Source organism: Mixophyes fleayi, chromosome 3 (assembly GCF_038048845.1).
Source record: "Mixophyes fleayi isolate aMixFle1 chromosome 3, aMixFle1.hap1, whole genome shotgun sequence".
NCBI classification, from domain to species: domain Eukaryota; kingdom Metazoa; phylum Chordata; class Amphibia; order Anura; family Limnodynastidae; genus Mixophyes; species Mixophyes fleayi.
In genome coordinates, this window is record NC_134404.1 from 263,102,238 (window position 1) to 263,117,429 (window position 15,192).

The window sequence follows — 15,192 nt, forward strand, 5'->3', positions numbered from 1 at the left end:
TAAATGCCACAACTAATGGCAATTAGGCTAATATAAAACAAAACAAAAACCAGTGCACTATCTAATATAAGTTAATACATGTGAAGTGATTCCAGTCCATATCAATTAGTCAACACCCAGACATAATTTTATTCACAATGTTTTTCTTCAAATTTCACAATCTTAAATCTTTTCGTTTGCTTGTTTTTAATTAGCTGATAAATTATATATTTTAAAATTTTAATAGCATTTATTCAGTCCCTCATATTTCTCCCATTTCCCTCCACATTTTAATAATCACTTTGCTTGTTCATGAAACTTGGGTCTAATGACAGGAAATTAGAGACAGTTGGCAACCATGCATACATCTGTTTCCATTGCTGTACTAGAAAAAAAATACAAGCTCTAGTTGCTATTGGTTACAATATTTTTCTTGCAGTTATCAGTGCATCGGTTTATAGTTTATACACATCATAGATTTGACAGAATAAAACTTCAATCCAATGATCAATTCTCCCGCCTGCTACTGGCTGTAGTTCTGTCACGTGGTACAGTGAGCCCGGTCACATGACACATACTGGCGCCGAGTCTGAGCTGCTGGTACACAGCTATGTGAGAGAACAGGACCAGTGCAGGACTCCGACAACATGGCTCTGGGGAGTCTCCCGGCGGAGTTCAATTTTATGAGTCTTCGAGAACAGCCCGAAGAGTCCACTATTTACACATGCGTGATGTGTCGGTGCCCGCTGGGTGACTCGGAAGACTGTGCGTTCCATCACGTTGGCGATCGTATCAAACTGCTAAAAGGTGCGGAGTGGACGTACCACGGGGCTTCTATTCGTTTACATGTAATACGGGAAGCAGGAGGTGATCATATCGTACATGTGGAACGAAGGGGACAAATCACCTCTTGTACGTGGAATAGTGGCGGGAGATTTTATGTCGCAAGGATATTGGGGCGATTTGGTGGGACATCATTTCTTATACGGCCAATGGGAGGGCATCCAGCCTTACATGGGAAATGAAGGGACTATTCATATATGGGTAATAGTGGCGTCTTGGAGAGGGCATAATTATTTACATGGGTAATGGGGGTTGACTTTTGAGGCAGCATCATCTATTTACATAGTAAATAGATGGGGTTTCATTTTTTTATATTGCTTATGGAGAAGGCATTTATTTTATGTGTAATATAGGCGATGTGGGGATCTTTATGACCATCATCAACATTTATATAGCGCCAGCAGATTCTGTGGCGCTTTACAATTGGGAACAAACATTAATAAGACAGTACTGAGTAATACATACAGACAGAGAGGTAAGCGAGTCCTGCTCGCAATTTTACAATCTTACAGGACAATGGGAGTTTGAAACACAAGGGCATGTGCTACATCATATTGCACAATGTACCAGCTAGAATGCAAATGTAAAAGTATTGAGCGGGCTGTGTGTGTGACAATGTTGGTCAGAGGGTTGTTGTCTTGTGTTAGCTGTGTAGAGCAGGGGTTGGCAACCTTTTTCTATCGGAGTGCCACCTAAAATCTAGTGAAGCCCAGGTGTGCCAGTTGGGTGTGATAGATATATATAAATATATATATATACACACACACACACACAGGGGCGCGCGGCGGTGCTGTATACAATACAGCGCCGCGGCTGCTCTATAGGACAGTGGCCACTTAGTTAACGCAGGGGGGGTTTCTAGAGACTCAGAAACCCCTCCCTGCGTGCGCCACTGATATATATACATACAGGGCTGCCTAGAGAAATTCATGGCCCCAGTATAGCAACTTCATGTGTCCCCCTTTATAGCCAAGCATGATAAAAAAAAATGCGGCGGCGCAACATTTTTTTTGCCATGCAAGTGGTCGTACAATTGGGGGCGTGCAGTGCATCATTGGGGGCTTGTCTAGCAGGTGAAAAACACCAGGCCACCCTCTTACAGAAAAATGCATTACTCACACATGCCCCCTTGCTCAGCAGCTTTGCTCACATATGTCCCCTCTGCCCACATGCTTTAATCACACTTGCCCCCCCTCTGCCCAGCACCTTTAGTCACACATGCCCCCTCTCCAGCACACCTTCTTACCTTATTTTCCACTGCACAGCATGGGAAGATATCCAGCAGCTCGCCGAGTGTACCATGTGATCCACTGCAGTCACATGACCTGGCGTCTGAAATACCTGAGCTGAAGGGGATTTAGCTATTACCGATCCCCCCTGCACTCAATAAAAAAAATAAAAAATACTTTTAAAAAAAAAAATGTATTTTCAAAGATAGGTCTCCAGTGGGGACTCGGGCCACCAAGCAGGCCCGGGCAATTTGTAGCCGCCCCCATCCCTCTCGGCTATATATATATATATATATATATTTTATGAGGCTAATATCATATTAACAGTAAGGGACCAGCAAAATAATGTTATGCCGCACAGTAGTGCCCCAGTTCACATCATACCTCATAATTGTGTCCCCAATTCATCTTATGCCTCATAGTTGTGCCCACAATTCATACTTTGCCACAGTTGCCCCCAGAAACACATAGTATGCCACAGTTGCCCCCAGAAACACATAGCATGCCACAGTTGCCCCCAGAAACACATAGTATGCCACAGTTGCCCCCATAAATATATAGTATGCCACAGTTGCCCCCATAAATATATAGCATGCCACAGTTGCCCCCAGAAACACATAGTATGCCACAGTTGCCCCCAGAAACACATAGCATGCCACAGTTGCCCCCAGAAACACATAGCATGCCACAGTTGCCCCCAGAAACACATAGTATGCCACAGTTGCCCCATAAATATATAGTATGCCACAGTTGCCCCCAGAAACACATAGTATGCCACAGTTGCCCCCAGAAACACATAGCATGCCACAGTTGCCCCCAGAAACACATAGCATGCCACAGTTGCCCCCAGAAACACATAGCATGCCACAGTTGCCCCCAGAAACACATAGCATGCCACAGTTGCCCCCAGAAACACATAGCATGCCACAGTTGCCCCCAGAAACACATAGCATGCCACAGTTGCCCCCAGAAACACATAGCATGCCACAGTTGCCCCCAGAAACACATAGTATGCCACAGTTGCCCCATAAATATATAGTATGCCACAGTTGCCCCCAGAAACACATAGTATGCCACAGTTGCCCCCAGAAACACATAGTATGCCACAGTTGCCCCCAGAAACACATAGTATGCCACAGTTGCCCCCAGAAACACATAGTATGCCACAGTTGCCCCCAGAAACACATAGTATGCCACAGTTGCCCCTTAAATATATAGCATGCCACAGTTGCCCCTATAAATATATAGCATGCCACAGTTGCCCCCATAAATATATAGCATGCCACAGTTGCCCCCTATAAATATATAGCATGCCACAGTTGCCCCCATAAATATATAGCATGCCACAGTTGCCCCCAAAAATATATAGCATGCCACAGTTGCCCCCAAAAATACATAGCATGCCACAGTTGCCCCCACAAATACATAGTATGCCACAGTTGCCCCATAAATATATAGTATGCCACAGTTGCCCCCATAAATATATAGCATGCCACAGTTGCCCCCATAAATATATAGCATGCCACAGTTGCCCCCATAAATATATAGCATGCCACAGTTGCCCCCACAAATGCAAAGTATGCCCCTCAATTTGCTGCCCTTACTTACCTTTGTAGACTCGTCTTTCTGGAGAAACCTGGGAGCTGCTTCAGCAAAGCAGCCGATGATGGCCGAAATGGAGCTTCTGCGCAACGGAGCTTCTGCGCATGCGCTGAAGCTCCGTTTCGGCCATCATCGGCTGCTTTGCTGAAGCAGCTTCAGCGTCGGCGTGCCAGACAAAAGTGGTCAGCGTGCCACGTCTGGCACGCGTGCCGGGGGTTGCCGACCCCTGGTGTAGAGGATGGTAATAGGGTAATCTAGGGAAATTAAGATGATGGTTGAGGAATATCATAACCTTGTCTGAAGAGGTGGGTTTTCAGTGAACGCTTTAAGGTTTGAAGACTAGAGGAAAGTCTTACTGTGCGAGGGAGGGAATTACAAAAAGTGGGTGCAGCCCGGAAGAAATTCTGTAACCGAGAATGGGTGGATGTGATGAGTGGAAGAGAGACGTAGATCTTGTGCAGAACGGAGGTGTCGAGTAGGGAGATATTTTGAGACAAGCGAGGAGATATATGTTAGCCTAATGCATTTAAAAATGCATAATGTAAGTGTGACAGCTTCCTACACAGCTGACCAGGCGCACTCCAGAGAAACAGAATACATGGGGCCTGATTCATTAAGGAAAGTAAAGCAAAAAAAAAATGAGTAACTTTGAACCTTGGCAAAAACATGTTGCGTTGGAGGGGGAGGTAAATTTAAAATGTGAGGACAGATTTATAATTGGGGTAGAGCATGTCCTAGATCAGGGGTGTCCAACCTTTTAGCTTCCCTGGGCCACATTGGAAGGCGACAAGTTATTTTGGGCCGCACATAAAATACACTAGCATTTATGATAGCTGATCATCCAAAAAAACCATAGAAAACATTGCTAATGCTCCTTGTTGTTGCTCAGTGCTTCAATGACATGCTAATGGCTGCTGTCAAACATCAAGTGATATTGTTACAACATTTTATGAAGGGCTTCAATACAGCTGTCATTAAGACAGGAAGATAAGGTCCGTGATGCTCCAGGACCAGGTGAGTTTATGCACTGGCCAGCGTCCCTTGAAATAATAATAAAAAAAAACAAACCCCTTAACTTACCTTTTAATCGGCTTGTTCTCTGATCCTCTTCTCTTATTTTTTCCGTTTCACTGCTGCTGATAGTTCACGCGGGTGACTCCTATGTGCTGTGCTCCGCAATGGATGTCGGACGTGATGACGTCACGCCCGACATTTCTTTTTTTGCAGGATTTTTTTTTCATTAACAGCGCTGCCCCCTTGCCACAGCCAAAACTCCTGCTGGGCCACATTTACAGGCATGCTGGGGCGCATGCGGGCCGCGGGTTGGACAACCCTGTCCTAGATCAACTTTTAATGGCAGTGTAAATGAAGCTATCAAGTATTTGCGTCCTACATGAAAAAATAGCCAGTATTTTCCTTATGTGCATAATAATAAACTCATTTGCACCTCTTGCACTGCAACATGGTTTTCAAGGTTCACAGTTAAAAAAAAATTTGCTTTACTGTCCTTAATGAATGAGGCTCATGGTGTTTGGCCTGCACTGTGGCTCTGGGTGGCCTGCACTCTATAACCACCAGAGTTTTGGATGACCTGCTCTGAAGTTACCTCATAGTTTTGGGTTGCATGTATTGTGTATCAACCACAGAGATTTTGCTGGTCTACATTGTGTAGTAATATCTAATATGTACTGTATTTTTTTTGTATTTGATGCTGTCAGTGCTTTATATTTGTCATTAGAATAGGCTCTGCATTAAATACTGGTCACATGGGGCTGCATTGTGTGTGATTATAGCTTTTTCAAAAGAAAATCATATATTTAATTGGTTGTGTAAAACCACACCCACATTTAGTTCTACTTTTTCTTCTTTTTTTTTTTTTGCCACACTAAGTTGACATCTTTGCGTTAACTGAGGATATTAGGGTTTCAGGAACTAAATTCTATTAGCTAATGGAATTTTTATAAACGATCTTGGCTTCAGCATTTAAAAAGGTGAAATAAATATATTTTGAACATGTTACACAACTGTGATATAATTTATTAACATGATGTGAACTATGCAATTTTTTTTCTAGAGTTCTGATTTTGTATGCAAGACCTTAACTAACCCCAGGCTCACCTGTGTATAAGAGTGAGGAAGGCAGTTATTCATATACTGGAGTGACCGGTAGATCACAATTATCATACCAATCAAGACGGTGGATTTACCTCTCATAATTTATACACCAAAAAGGAATTTGTTACAGAAATATACATTCTTTCATGTACTTAATGATATTCAGATGAACAGTGTGTTTTATTAAAATGTTTGAGATCAAACTGTCTTACTTCACAATGAAAAATTGTGTAAAACTTATGGCCCTAAGTGATGAATACAATAAACCATGATACTTGAATTCAACTGATCATAAAAGAAATATAAATTTTAAAACCATACAGTAAGGCTGCTCCTCTCATACACCTGTTCCAAGTATAAATCTAAAATGAACCATAAAATAGAGCAGGCACACCAAACATAGTGTAGTAAACAAAAATAAATTGAAAGTAATCAGTGATTCTACTTGTGACAGTGTACCAAAATAGATAAATAGCTTATCTGAATGGCAAGGGTTCTGGATGCCCTCTTCAGTAACCCATAGGGGACCTGATTCTCCAAAATGCCTAAGTGCTGTTTAGCTCAAAACAAAACAAGATATATAATAGTGTAGCATATTTTTTTATATGACGACTCACTGCATAGATGGGTAAGTATATGTGCGTGCCAAATATATGATTTTAACATGGCATATATCAACATTCAAATGAATTCTTCGCTTCCAATCTAGGGAAGTCATAGATGTGAATCCCACGCTGTTATGCACGTTTTGTCGCTATCCAATAACGATTGTCAAATCTCGATTTGTGTTTCCAACGCACAAATATTTATTATCCAAAAGTAGCAGAATAATTCAAGAGAAATAAAATAAGTACAGCCGTTACTTATCGCAGGCGCCCTGGATTCAGTGAACAGTCATTCAGGTCTGTGGTCAAAGAAGACTGCTCACTAGATGAAGAGCTCCTGCTTATATGCAGTCAGAAATACAGTAAAACAATGCAGGTGATGTGGCTTGCTTCTATTGGTCCAGGTTTCAGGAAGGTCCATGATGTTGCAGACCATAGGCCAGTTCAAACCAAAATATCCAAAGGTGGGGTCATCTCTCCAGGGGATGTGCTCTGACTTTCCCACCAAGAATCCAGTTTCAACTAGTCTATTAGCATTTTATAGTCAGTATCACTTTAAACATTTATTCCCTAACATCGCTAACTAGAGTATGCAATGTGCGATCTCTTCGGTGAAGGAACCGGACAACTGCTGCTGAATAGGGGATTAAAATAATACCAAACATGACACATTTCCTATAACCTGAACCATATGTTTTACTAACATGCATATAACTTATAACATTAAACATAAATACTACTATTTTTCGACATAAATAACTAACTGTGTTGCAGCTACAATTAATGTGTACTAATTACAAATGTGTGTTTGTGCGAATGTGTGTAAAAACTTATTGCCACGTGTTGTGGCTAGATACGCCCTTCCACGCCGTAGCGTGCTCTACGCATCTTTTCAAACAAAACCAACCAAGTTTGCTCGATATTAATTGAAATGACTTTATCCAATTTGCTTACTTCGACAACGCATTTTGTCTAAGCCATTTCCTCTGGGGTTTGCTCAAGTGTCGTGGAAATGGGTAGTATAAATATTACATTATAAAAGTTCATAATCGAATAGTGTGAAGACAAAAATCTGAGCGACTTTCGAGGTATACAGAAAGCCTCCACCCTTAGGACGTTCAAAAATAACGCCACTTCCGCTCACAAAAGAATGGGTAGTTACGGAACCTATTATTACTAAAAGATTTGTCTCCTATATTTACTGTACAATCCCCAAAAAATAGGGAGTGAAAGAGGGCGAGACAACAGCATGGGTATAGGGCAATATCTTAGCAAGAGAAGGCGTCTGGTAAATGGACAACTTTGAGACTAAAAGACCATTAAAACTGAGGATACAGGAACACATTCCGAAACAATAACAACGACTAAAATGGAGAGTCATTCAGTTTTCAAACATTTTATTAATATAATTGGTTGTCTTCCTTAAACAGTGAGAAATATGATTTTGCTAAGCTGATGCCATCTTGTTGCCTTTATAGCCATTTTGTTCTCTTATAGCTTAAAGACAGATTAGATCAGTGGTTCCCAAAACTTTTTCAGTTCGCGGCACCCATAGTGTCTTAATAATTTTTTCAAAGCACCCCTCCAAAATAATTACCAAGCAGTCCCATTTTTTAAGTGAGTCAAAATAATGTAACAAGTATTTAGGTCAGGACAGAAATACTTAGTAAGTTGTTTGCAAAAATAATATACATAAATCCAAGGGAAAATAATATTTTTATATATTTTTTTCAATTCTATTTCTGTCAAAGAATAATTTACAGCTAATGTTAAGAGGAATAAGAACAAACAAAATAAAAACATGTACAAAAATCATCACACCTTGCCTCTCTTCATCCATATACACTGTCTGCCCCCTTGTTCAGGCACGCACTGTCTGCCCCCTTGTTCAGGCACACACTGTCTGCCCCCTTGTTCATTTTTTTTGCCCCTCCATTGCTGTTTCGTTCCACCTTCCCCCTCCGTTTCTTTACTTACCATACTTGGCCTTCTCTCTTCTATTTCTTCTGTCTTTTCTTCTATCTTCTTACCAATGCGACGGCGCCCGGGAGCCAGCATCCTCCTCACTCCTGCTGCTTCTCACTGAATATGTCGGGCGTGATGACGTCATGCCCAACATTCAGCGAGGAGGGGGAAAAATGCTGGGTCCCGGGCGCTGCCGGATTGGTAAGCTGTTTTTTGTTTCCCCTGGTCGCGGCACCCCTGTGAAAGGGCCGCGGCTCCTAGTGGTGCTGCGGTGCACACTTTGGGAACCGCTGGATTAGATAGTTTGTAGGAGTTATTCATTGTTTGCAGGAGACTGTGCTCATGACCTTGAATATAACAGATGGTGATAAAAAAAACAACTCCCCCCTGGGGAGTATTCCTGTGTGAAAATGAAAGAATGTAACAAGATCTGTTTAAATGAAGCATGAGTGGTTAAAACCTTTTGGGGCGTAGTTTTCTGTAATGCGTGATTTTTGCTATATAGATATGGACTGGTAACAAATAAAGCAGAGCTAATTGTACACGCAAACCATGCAGTGTATTTAATTCTCTTCAGCTCATAACTGATAAACTGACACTTACAGGTGAACAATCTGAATTAGATTCGACAACCGCATCATCCATTTAGAAGGGAGATGTCAAATAGACATGACATAAAGTCTTTCTTAGAGATTAAAAATGGAAAATCCTCAAGCTTATATATAGTTACTGTAAATTTGAGGCTCATATTAAAACATTAAAAATAGTAATTAGTTGAAACAGAATTAAATGAAGGAACATAAAAAATACTGCTTGTTCTCAAAGGGGCATATTCAATTGTTAGCGAGACGGGTGAAAATCCTGCGCTCGAAAAAAAACCCCAAAAAACCTGTGCTCGTTTTTTAAAAAAACCCCGCTCAATTCAATTGTAAACACTGCATCCACCCCCTCGCGCTCTATTATTGGTCCTAGCAAGTTTGAAATGAGGAGTGGTTAAGGCAGTCATTTTAGTATAAAAAATTAATGCAATCAAGAAGGGCCCCAGCACTGCAAGCAACAATGCCCCCCCCCCCCCCCCCCCTTCACCCCACCCCCGGACAGCAGATTTAAAGATTTTACAAGCAGGTACATTTTTTGCCATTTACAAACATTTCGTGAACTCTGGCCAAGCATGGACATTTTTATTTGTTGGGACTTTGCGTAAATGAGTGTGTGTAGGTAAAGCATCAGAAAACTGAGGATTTCGTCCATGGTGAGTATTTTTTTTTTTTTTTTTTTTTTAATAAGAATCTATGGTGTACATGAGGGTGTTTACTGCATTTCTTGGGGTTTTATTATTTTTAATAAAGATTTGTGGTTGGAATGAGGGTGTTGTGCTTTTATTTAACATTTTGCTTTGTGGAACTACAGATCACAGCCAGCCGTGGGTGTAAGAGCATGTTGGCACTTGTGGTTCTACAAGTGCAAACATGCCCTGGGTGCCATGGGTACGCTGGTGCTTGTAGTTGGACAAGTAGCAGCATGCCCACACTATTTAGGCCAACATGTCTGGCCGGGACATGTAGTTCCACAAGTCAAAAAATTTTATTTTCGTTTTTTTTTTCATACAAAATCCCCATTTTATTACCCTACTGCCCACAGCCCAGGGGTAGTAGGAAGAGCCCTAGTGCTATCGGCACTGGGCTGGGTGGCCCGCTTACATTTTTCAGCGGACCACACTCCCTAGGGAATCCAGGCCAGCGCTGAACAGTCTGTGGGTGTTTAGTCATTATGGCCGGGGGACCCAAACTGCGTTTCCCCCCCTGCTATAGTGCCTATCACCCCGGCTGGTTTGCCTAGTGCTGGTTCAATGAAAAAATGTTTTCCAAGATTTAAACAGCAATAGCCTGCAGCACTAGGGTTAAGACTAAAGCATAGAGTGGGGAGCAAACGCTTTTGGTTTTAAAAAATAAATAACATGCTACTTTTCACAATTTTGATGAGAGCTGACTGAGGTCAGGCACGACCACCCCCCCCCCCCTAAAAAAATAAATAATTCAAGTTTAAATACATGCACCACTAATGGATTTTTTTAAAGGGGGAACTTTGAAAAAAAAAAATTAATTATTACACTGTTATTTTTTTTTAAAAAAAATAGTACTTTTCAGTTTTTAGGTTATTTTAATGAACTTTTATTTTACACCTTTTTTTCAGTTTAATATAGATTTTTCTTAACTTAAAAAATGTTTTTTTTTCTTTGAGCAGACCAAGGAGGTGCGAGATGAAACAGCAGATTTGCCTGTTTCACCCACAGCATTAAAAAACAATTGAATAGCTTTTTCCGCTGAGGGTTCGCATCCAGCCTATACTTTAACATTGACAAACGGTTGGAGCGCGATAAGACCGTTTCGGTAAAAAAAAAAAAAAAAGATAAGAATTGCGGGAGAAGTTTCTGCGCTCGAAAATAGGAAAGAAAAAAAAAAAAAAGACAACTCGCTCGAAATTACAAACTCGTTAACAATTGAATACCCCCCAAAGTATATAATACAGCAAACCAGTGTTAAAGTGAATGTGGCTATTTCAAGTCTCTTGTTCAGTCCAGAAGGTGCCAAGTTTATATATGCAGAACATCTCGCTATGTGCCTTTTTTTTTTTTTTTTTTTTTTTTTTTTTTTTGCACAGATCACAACCCCTAGAGCTTAAAGTGACACATTCTATTGCTTTAAACTTTAATTTATTAGGATCTATATCATAGCAATTTTTAAAAATGCTCTGACACAGAATGTGTCTCTAATTTGTTCCTAATGTTTCTCATGTGTTCCTTTTGTACGCAATTTCAAGGACCTCTTAGACATGAACATTCGAAAAGATATATGACCGATGATGTTTGGCAGTTCATAAGTATTTTTATTTTATATGTAGTAGCATTAGAAGATACTAGGAATGTTTTATTTTTTTGCATATACTCATTGCAGACTTTTTTTTTTATGCTACCTAGTGAGTCTACATATAAAAAGAATATGCTACACCATGGCATACCTTGTTTTCTTTTGAGCTACTGGCACTCAAGCATTTTGGAGAAGCAGGTCCCCTAAGGGTTACTAAAGAGGACCTCCTGAAACCCGACTATACAGATAGCTATTTATTTATTCTTTTTTTATTTTTATTTTTTTGTACGCTGCCACTAGTAGAATCACTTCTGTCATATTTCACAAGCTGTTGAAGAGTTTGTCAATACAGATATAATATATATCACTTCCAAATAAGAGCATTTTGAAGTAACATGGATAGAGAAGATTTTCCGTTGAATAAAAAGGGAGTCCTTAAAGTACAATTGGGAGGTGTGGGTGTTTAAGGACTGAATAATGCATGTAAATATGATTTGCAAATCCTGGTGCAGCTGTCTTTTACTTTTGTTGTCTCATATACGAGGCACTAGTTTAGAAATTCCTTGAACTTGGCTGTATATGAAACCTATTAAAAAGACTGGTAATGCAGGACTGCTGTAATTCACTTGGCTGGCAACCATTCTACAGCAATATGCTTTAGATTGATATCTAGCAATCCTATATATAAGGCTAACATGTAGAAACATCAGTAATACTGAAAATAAATTTAAATAAAGTATTAGTAAACTGTGAGGTCTAATGATCGGTGAATTGTGGGTTTATCTTTTCAGTGTTCATTAGGAAAACTTGTGTGATATAAGGAACAATGCATGTTTTACAGTTGGGCATACTGTCTCCTGGGGTTGGACAAAATTATGTGGAATTCAGGAGCGCGTGTACTCTAGGAGCAATCAGAACATTTTAAGGAGCCAGTAAAAATCTGCTCACAATGTATCTAAACAGAAGTGAGAAAAGTTATGCACCAGCAGTAATTTGTCAGGCACATTGGCTACCTGGCTCCTGAAATGTGTGCGGTCCTATATAGTAAATGGATTTTTCATACTAGGTAATCTTACACATTTTAAAATCCCCTGTTTCCTTCAATGAAATGCTGAATAATTTGCATGCATGTTAACAAGTGTTGCAATTTCTTCATTGTCCATTATGCTTTAGCCCTGGTGATTTACTAAATGGAAGAGGGGAATTTGCAAAATCCATAATCAATGAGAAGGCAGGCAAAGGAGTGATGATCATGGCAAAGAGCACAACTTAGCAGTTTCCTTCTAAAACACTGCAAGGACATCATTAGTTGACTAATTTGTAATTTTATTGTCCACTGACATATATTATAAATGATTTTAAAATAATAAAACAGTCATTACTGGATCTTCAAAATATTTACTTCAGTACTCCACTATGATCATCTTGTGCTTGTGCTTATAAAGCATGTCATAAGCTGGGCTGTGTCATGTATTGGGTAATATTGTTTTCAGAATGGCCATTACACCTGGTTGATCATGTGTACTAGATTAATTACGTTGCGCTCATGTTCCTTCAATTTGAGTGCTTCACTAATTTAAAGATTGTATTTTATTTCCTTGCAGCTGTTACAAGTCAAGTTGAAGTTGGGGAAGAGAAGATCGTATCCAGCGATGGCCATGACTCTGGCAGGTGCGTACGTCAAATTCTGCACAATGGTGTGTGTACATTGCGTTGTGCCCACATAGTTATGCTTTCTTTTCTGGAAGTGTCTAAAAGTGCACGTTGTGTAAAAAATGTACTAGCAGTAAAAATATATTTTATTCTTTTATATAAATGTTAAACATTACTTCTAAAATTAGCTTGAAATACTTTTGCTATGTACCTGAAGCAAATTTGAAGCATGGAAGAGTGGATTAACATGTGCTTGAAGAGGTGGTGAGAAGATATGTGGTATGATAGGCAGTGTTTTCCCTAGAAAATGTTGGCAGCTGGGTGACATTAAGAAGCAGCCGGGTGGGAGCAGTTGTAATAATAGTGAACAATGTTGGCAGTTATTGCCCAGACCTACCAGGAATATCAGACTGGTGGTCAGTGGTCTAAACACACACTGCTGGCTGTAGTGCTCACATAGTGCCTGTTATAATAAAATATACTTGTCAAGGTGGAATTTCACTTTACCAGAGGCGCGGAGTCTAACACAGTGGCTGGTCTTCTCCAGGAACTCCTGCAAGGGAGTATGGTTTTAGCGGCTGCCACTGTGCAGGTCGCGGCCCTCTGGGAAGTGTGGTGAATATACGGAACTGTACAACTGAATAGGAAAGGGAATGTCAATGATATAAATGCAGAGTCTCTGAACAATGGTAACACGGTAGACTGATGAGCAGTAATAAAAGGAGGAGAAAGTTCCAAGTGCATTAGCACACCAGGTAGCATACAGCAGACCAATATATGACAACTGGATAAAGTCTATGAAAGGACCAATCAATAATGCAGCAGGAGAGTCAGCGACTCGCAGCTATACTTCAAAGGCACTATAGGCTTTAGTCCTAATAACAAGTACCATGCAAAATTGTAGGGTAAGCTGCTCCTGACATATGTTCCCGCTGGTAAATGTAAAGACTTGTGCAGATGCTGGTATAATACTAGATAGCGAGGAGCAGTCTGCGGCTAGCAAGTTGTACCACTGATATGGAGAGACGACTTGTCCAGGTGCAGGTATGTTCCACAGCAAACGGAGAGCACGTGTAGAAACCGGAAACACCTCGGAGTCACAAGGGAATGAGAACCAAAGAACAGGCAACGGTAATAGAGTAACAGGTGCATTAAGTAGTGAGAGGTGATTGATTGACCAATGAGACTATGAGCAAGGTTTTAACAGTTCGTGGTTTCTGCACATGCGCAATCCTTGGTCAAGATGGCGGACGGCCGCGGCGCCGAACAGGCGCCGGCAAGAGAGAGAGAGACCCATGTCCCAAACCAGAGGCACTAACCGTCCGGTGAGTGACAATACTATTATTTCCAATATTATAATAGGACTATGTTGGGCTCCAAGAACTGGTGGCAAGTAAAAACAGCCGGGTGGAGCACCCGGGAAATAGATGCTGGGCAGAACACTGACAGGGGTTCAATAGAGAGAGCAGGTCAAGGCAGTACAGTGTAGTGGAGGTGACCGTGGTAAATAGGGAGATTGCTAAGCAGAAGTGATAGAATGGTATAATTGAACATTGTCAAAAAGCAGTAATAGAAAGCTTGGGCTATAAATAGTTCAATATGAAGTGTCTAGGCCACTGATAAGCAACTTCATATACTTCAGGGCCCAAATGGGCAGCCCTCTAACCTTCAAAAGGGCTGCATATTACCCTCATGAGTAAGTTAAAACAATACATTTAATCAAAAAAAGAGACCCCTATTTGTAATAACATATCATCAGGCATTTTAAATAAGTGTTACAATCTATTACAAACAAGTTTGACAATAAAACAGGAAGGAGCTGAGGGCTACATGTGAAGACTTTTAGGGCCACCTGTTGCCCATCACTTATTTAGGCTTTGCACACATGAGGTTTGAGGATGAAAGCTATTCGGAACGTACAGAAGAAGCTGGATTTTACTATAGTGTTTTCAGATATAATTTTTCCTTCATTGACTCTTGTATAGCCAACTATAATTCTTAACACACACTTGTTAGGGTACAACTTTGCTGCAAACTTTGTGAGCATCATTGTTTAGTTTAATTAAGTAATTAAGAAGATTACACTTTTTAAGTGCACCATGTTTTGTCTTGTCTTGGAAACAACTGGATGACTCTTTTTGTGCTCTTTCGGGGTGAAATTCTGTAGATTTCTTTTAACAAGAACTTTTATAAAAATTTTCAGAGAGAAGTAGAATTACATGCAATCAAAGTTTAAGTGACTGGTGTAGACAACATTTATCAAATACACATCAAATCAAAAAGACAAAATGGGAGGTTACATCCTACAGGGAAGAGGCAAGGAGAGAGTGGGGG

General features: G+C 40.5%; 1 protein-coding gene across 2 annotated transcripts in view; it reads left to right on the forward strand.

Moving 5' to 3' along the window:
* The first annotated feature begins 530 nt into the window (after window positions 1–530).
* LOC142144540 (protein Mis18-alpha-like) overlaps window positions 531–15,192 on the forward strand; it is a 40,161-nt gene continuing 25,499 nt past the window's right edge. The window contains exons 1-2 of one of the 2 annotated variants that reach the window (XM_075203544.1): window positions 531–786; window positions 12,810–12,876. In XM_075203544.1, the coding sequence (XP_075059645.1) occupies window positions 627–786; window positions 12,810–12,876 (227 nt within the window). In that variant the 5' untranslated portion in view covers window positions 531–626. The remainder of the gene's footprint in view (window positions 787–12,809; window positions 12,877–15,192) is intronic. The other variant, XM_075203543.1, reaches the window with a different exon arrangement.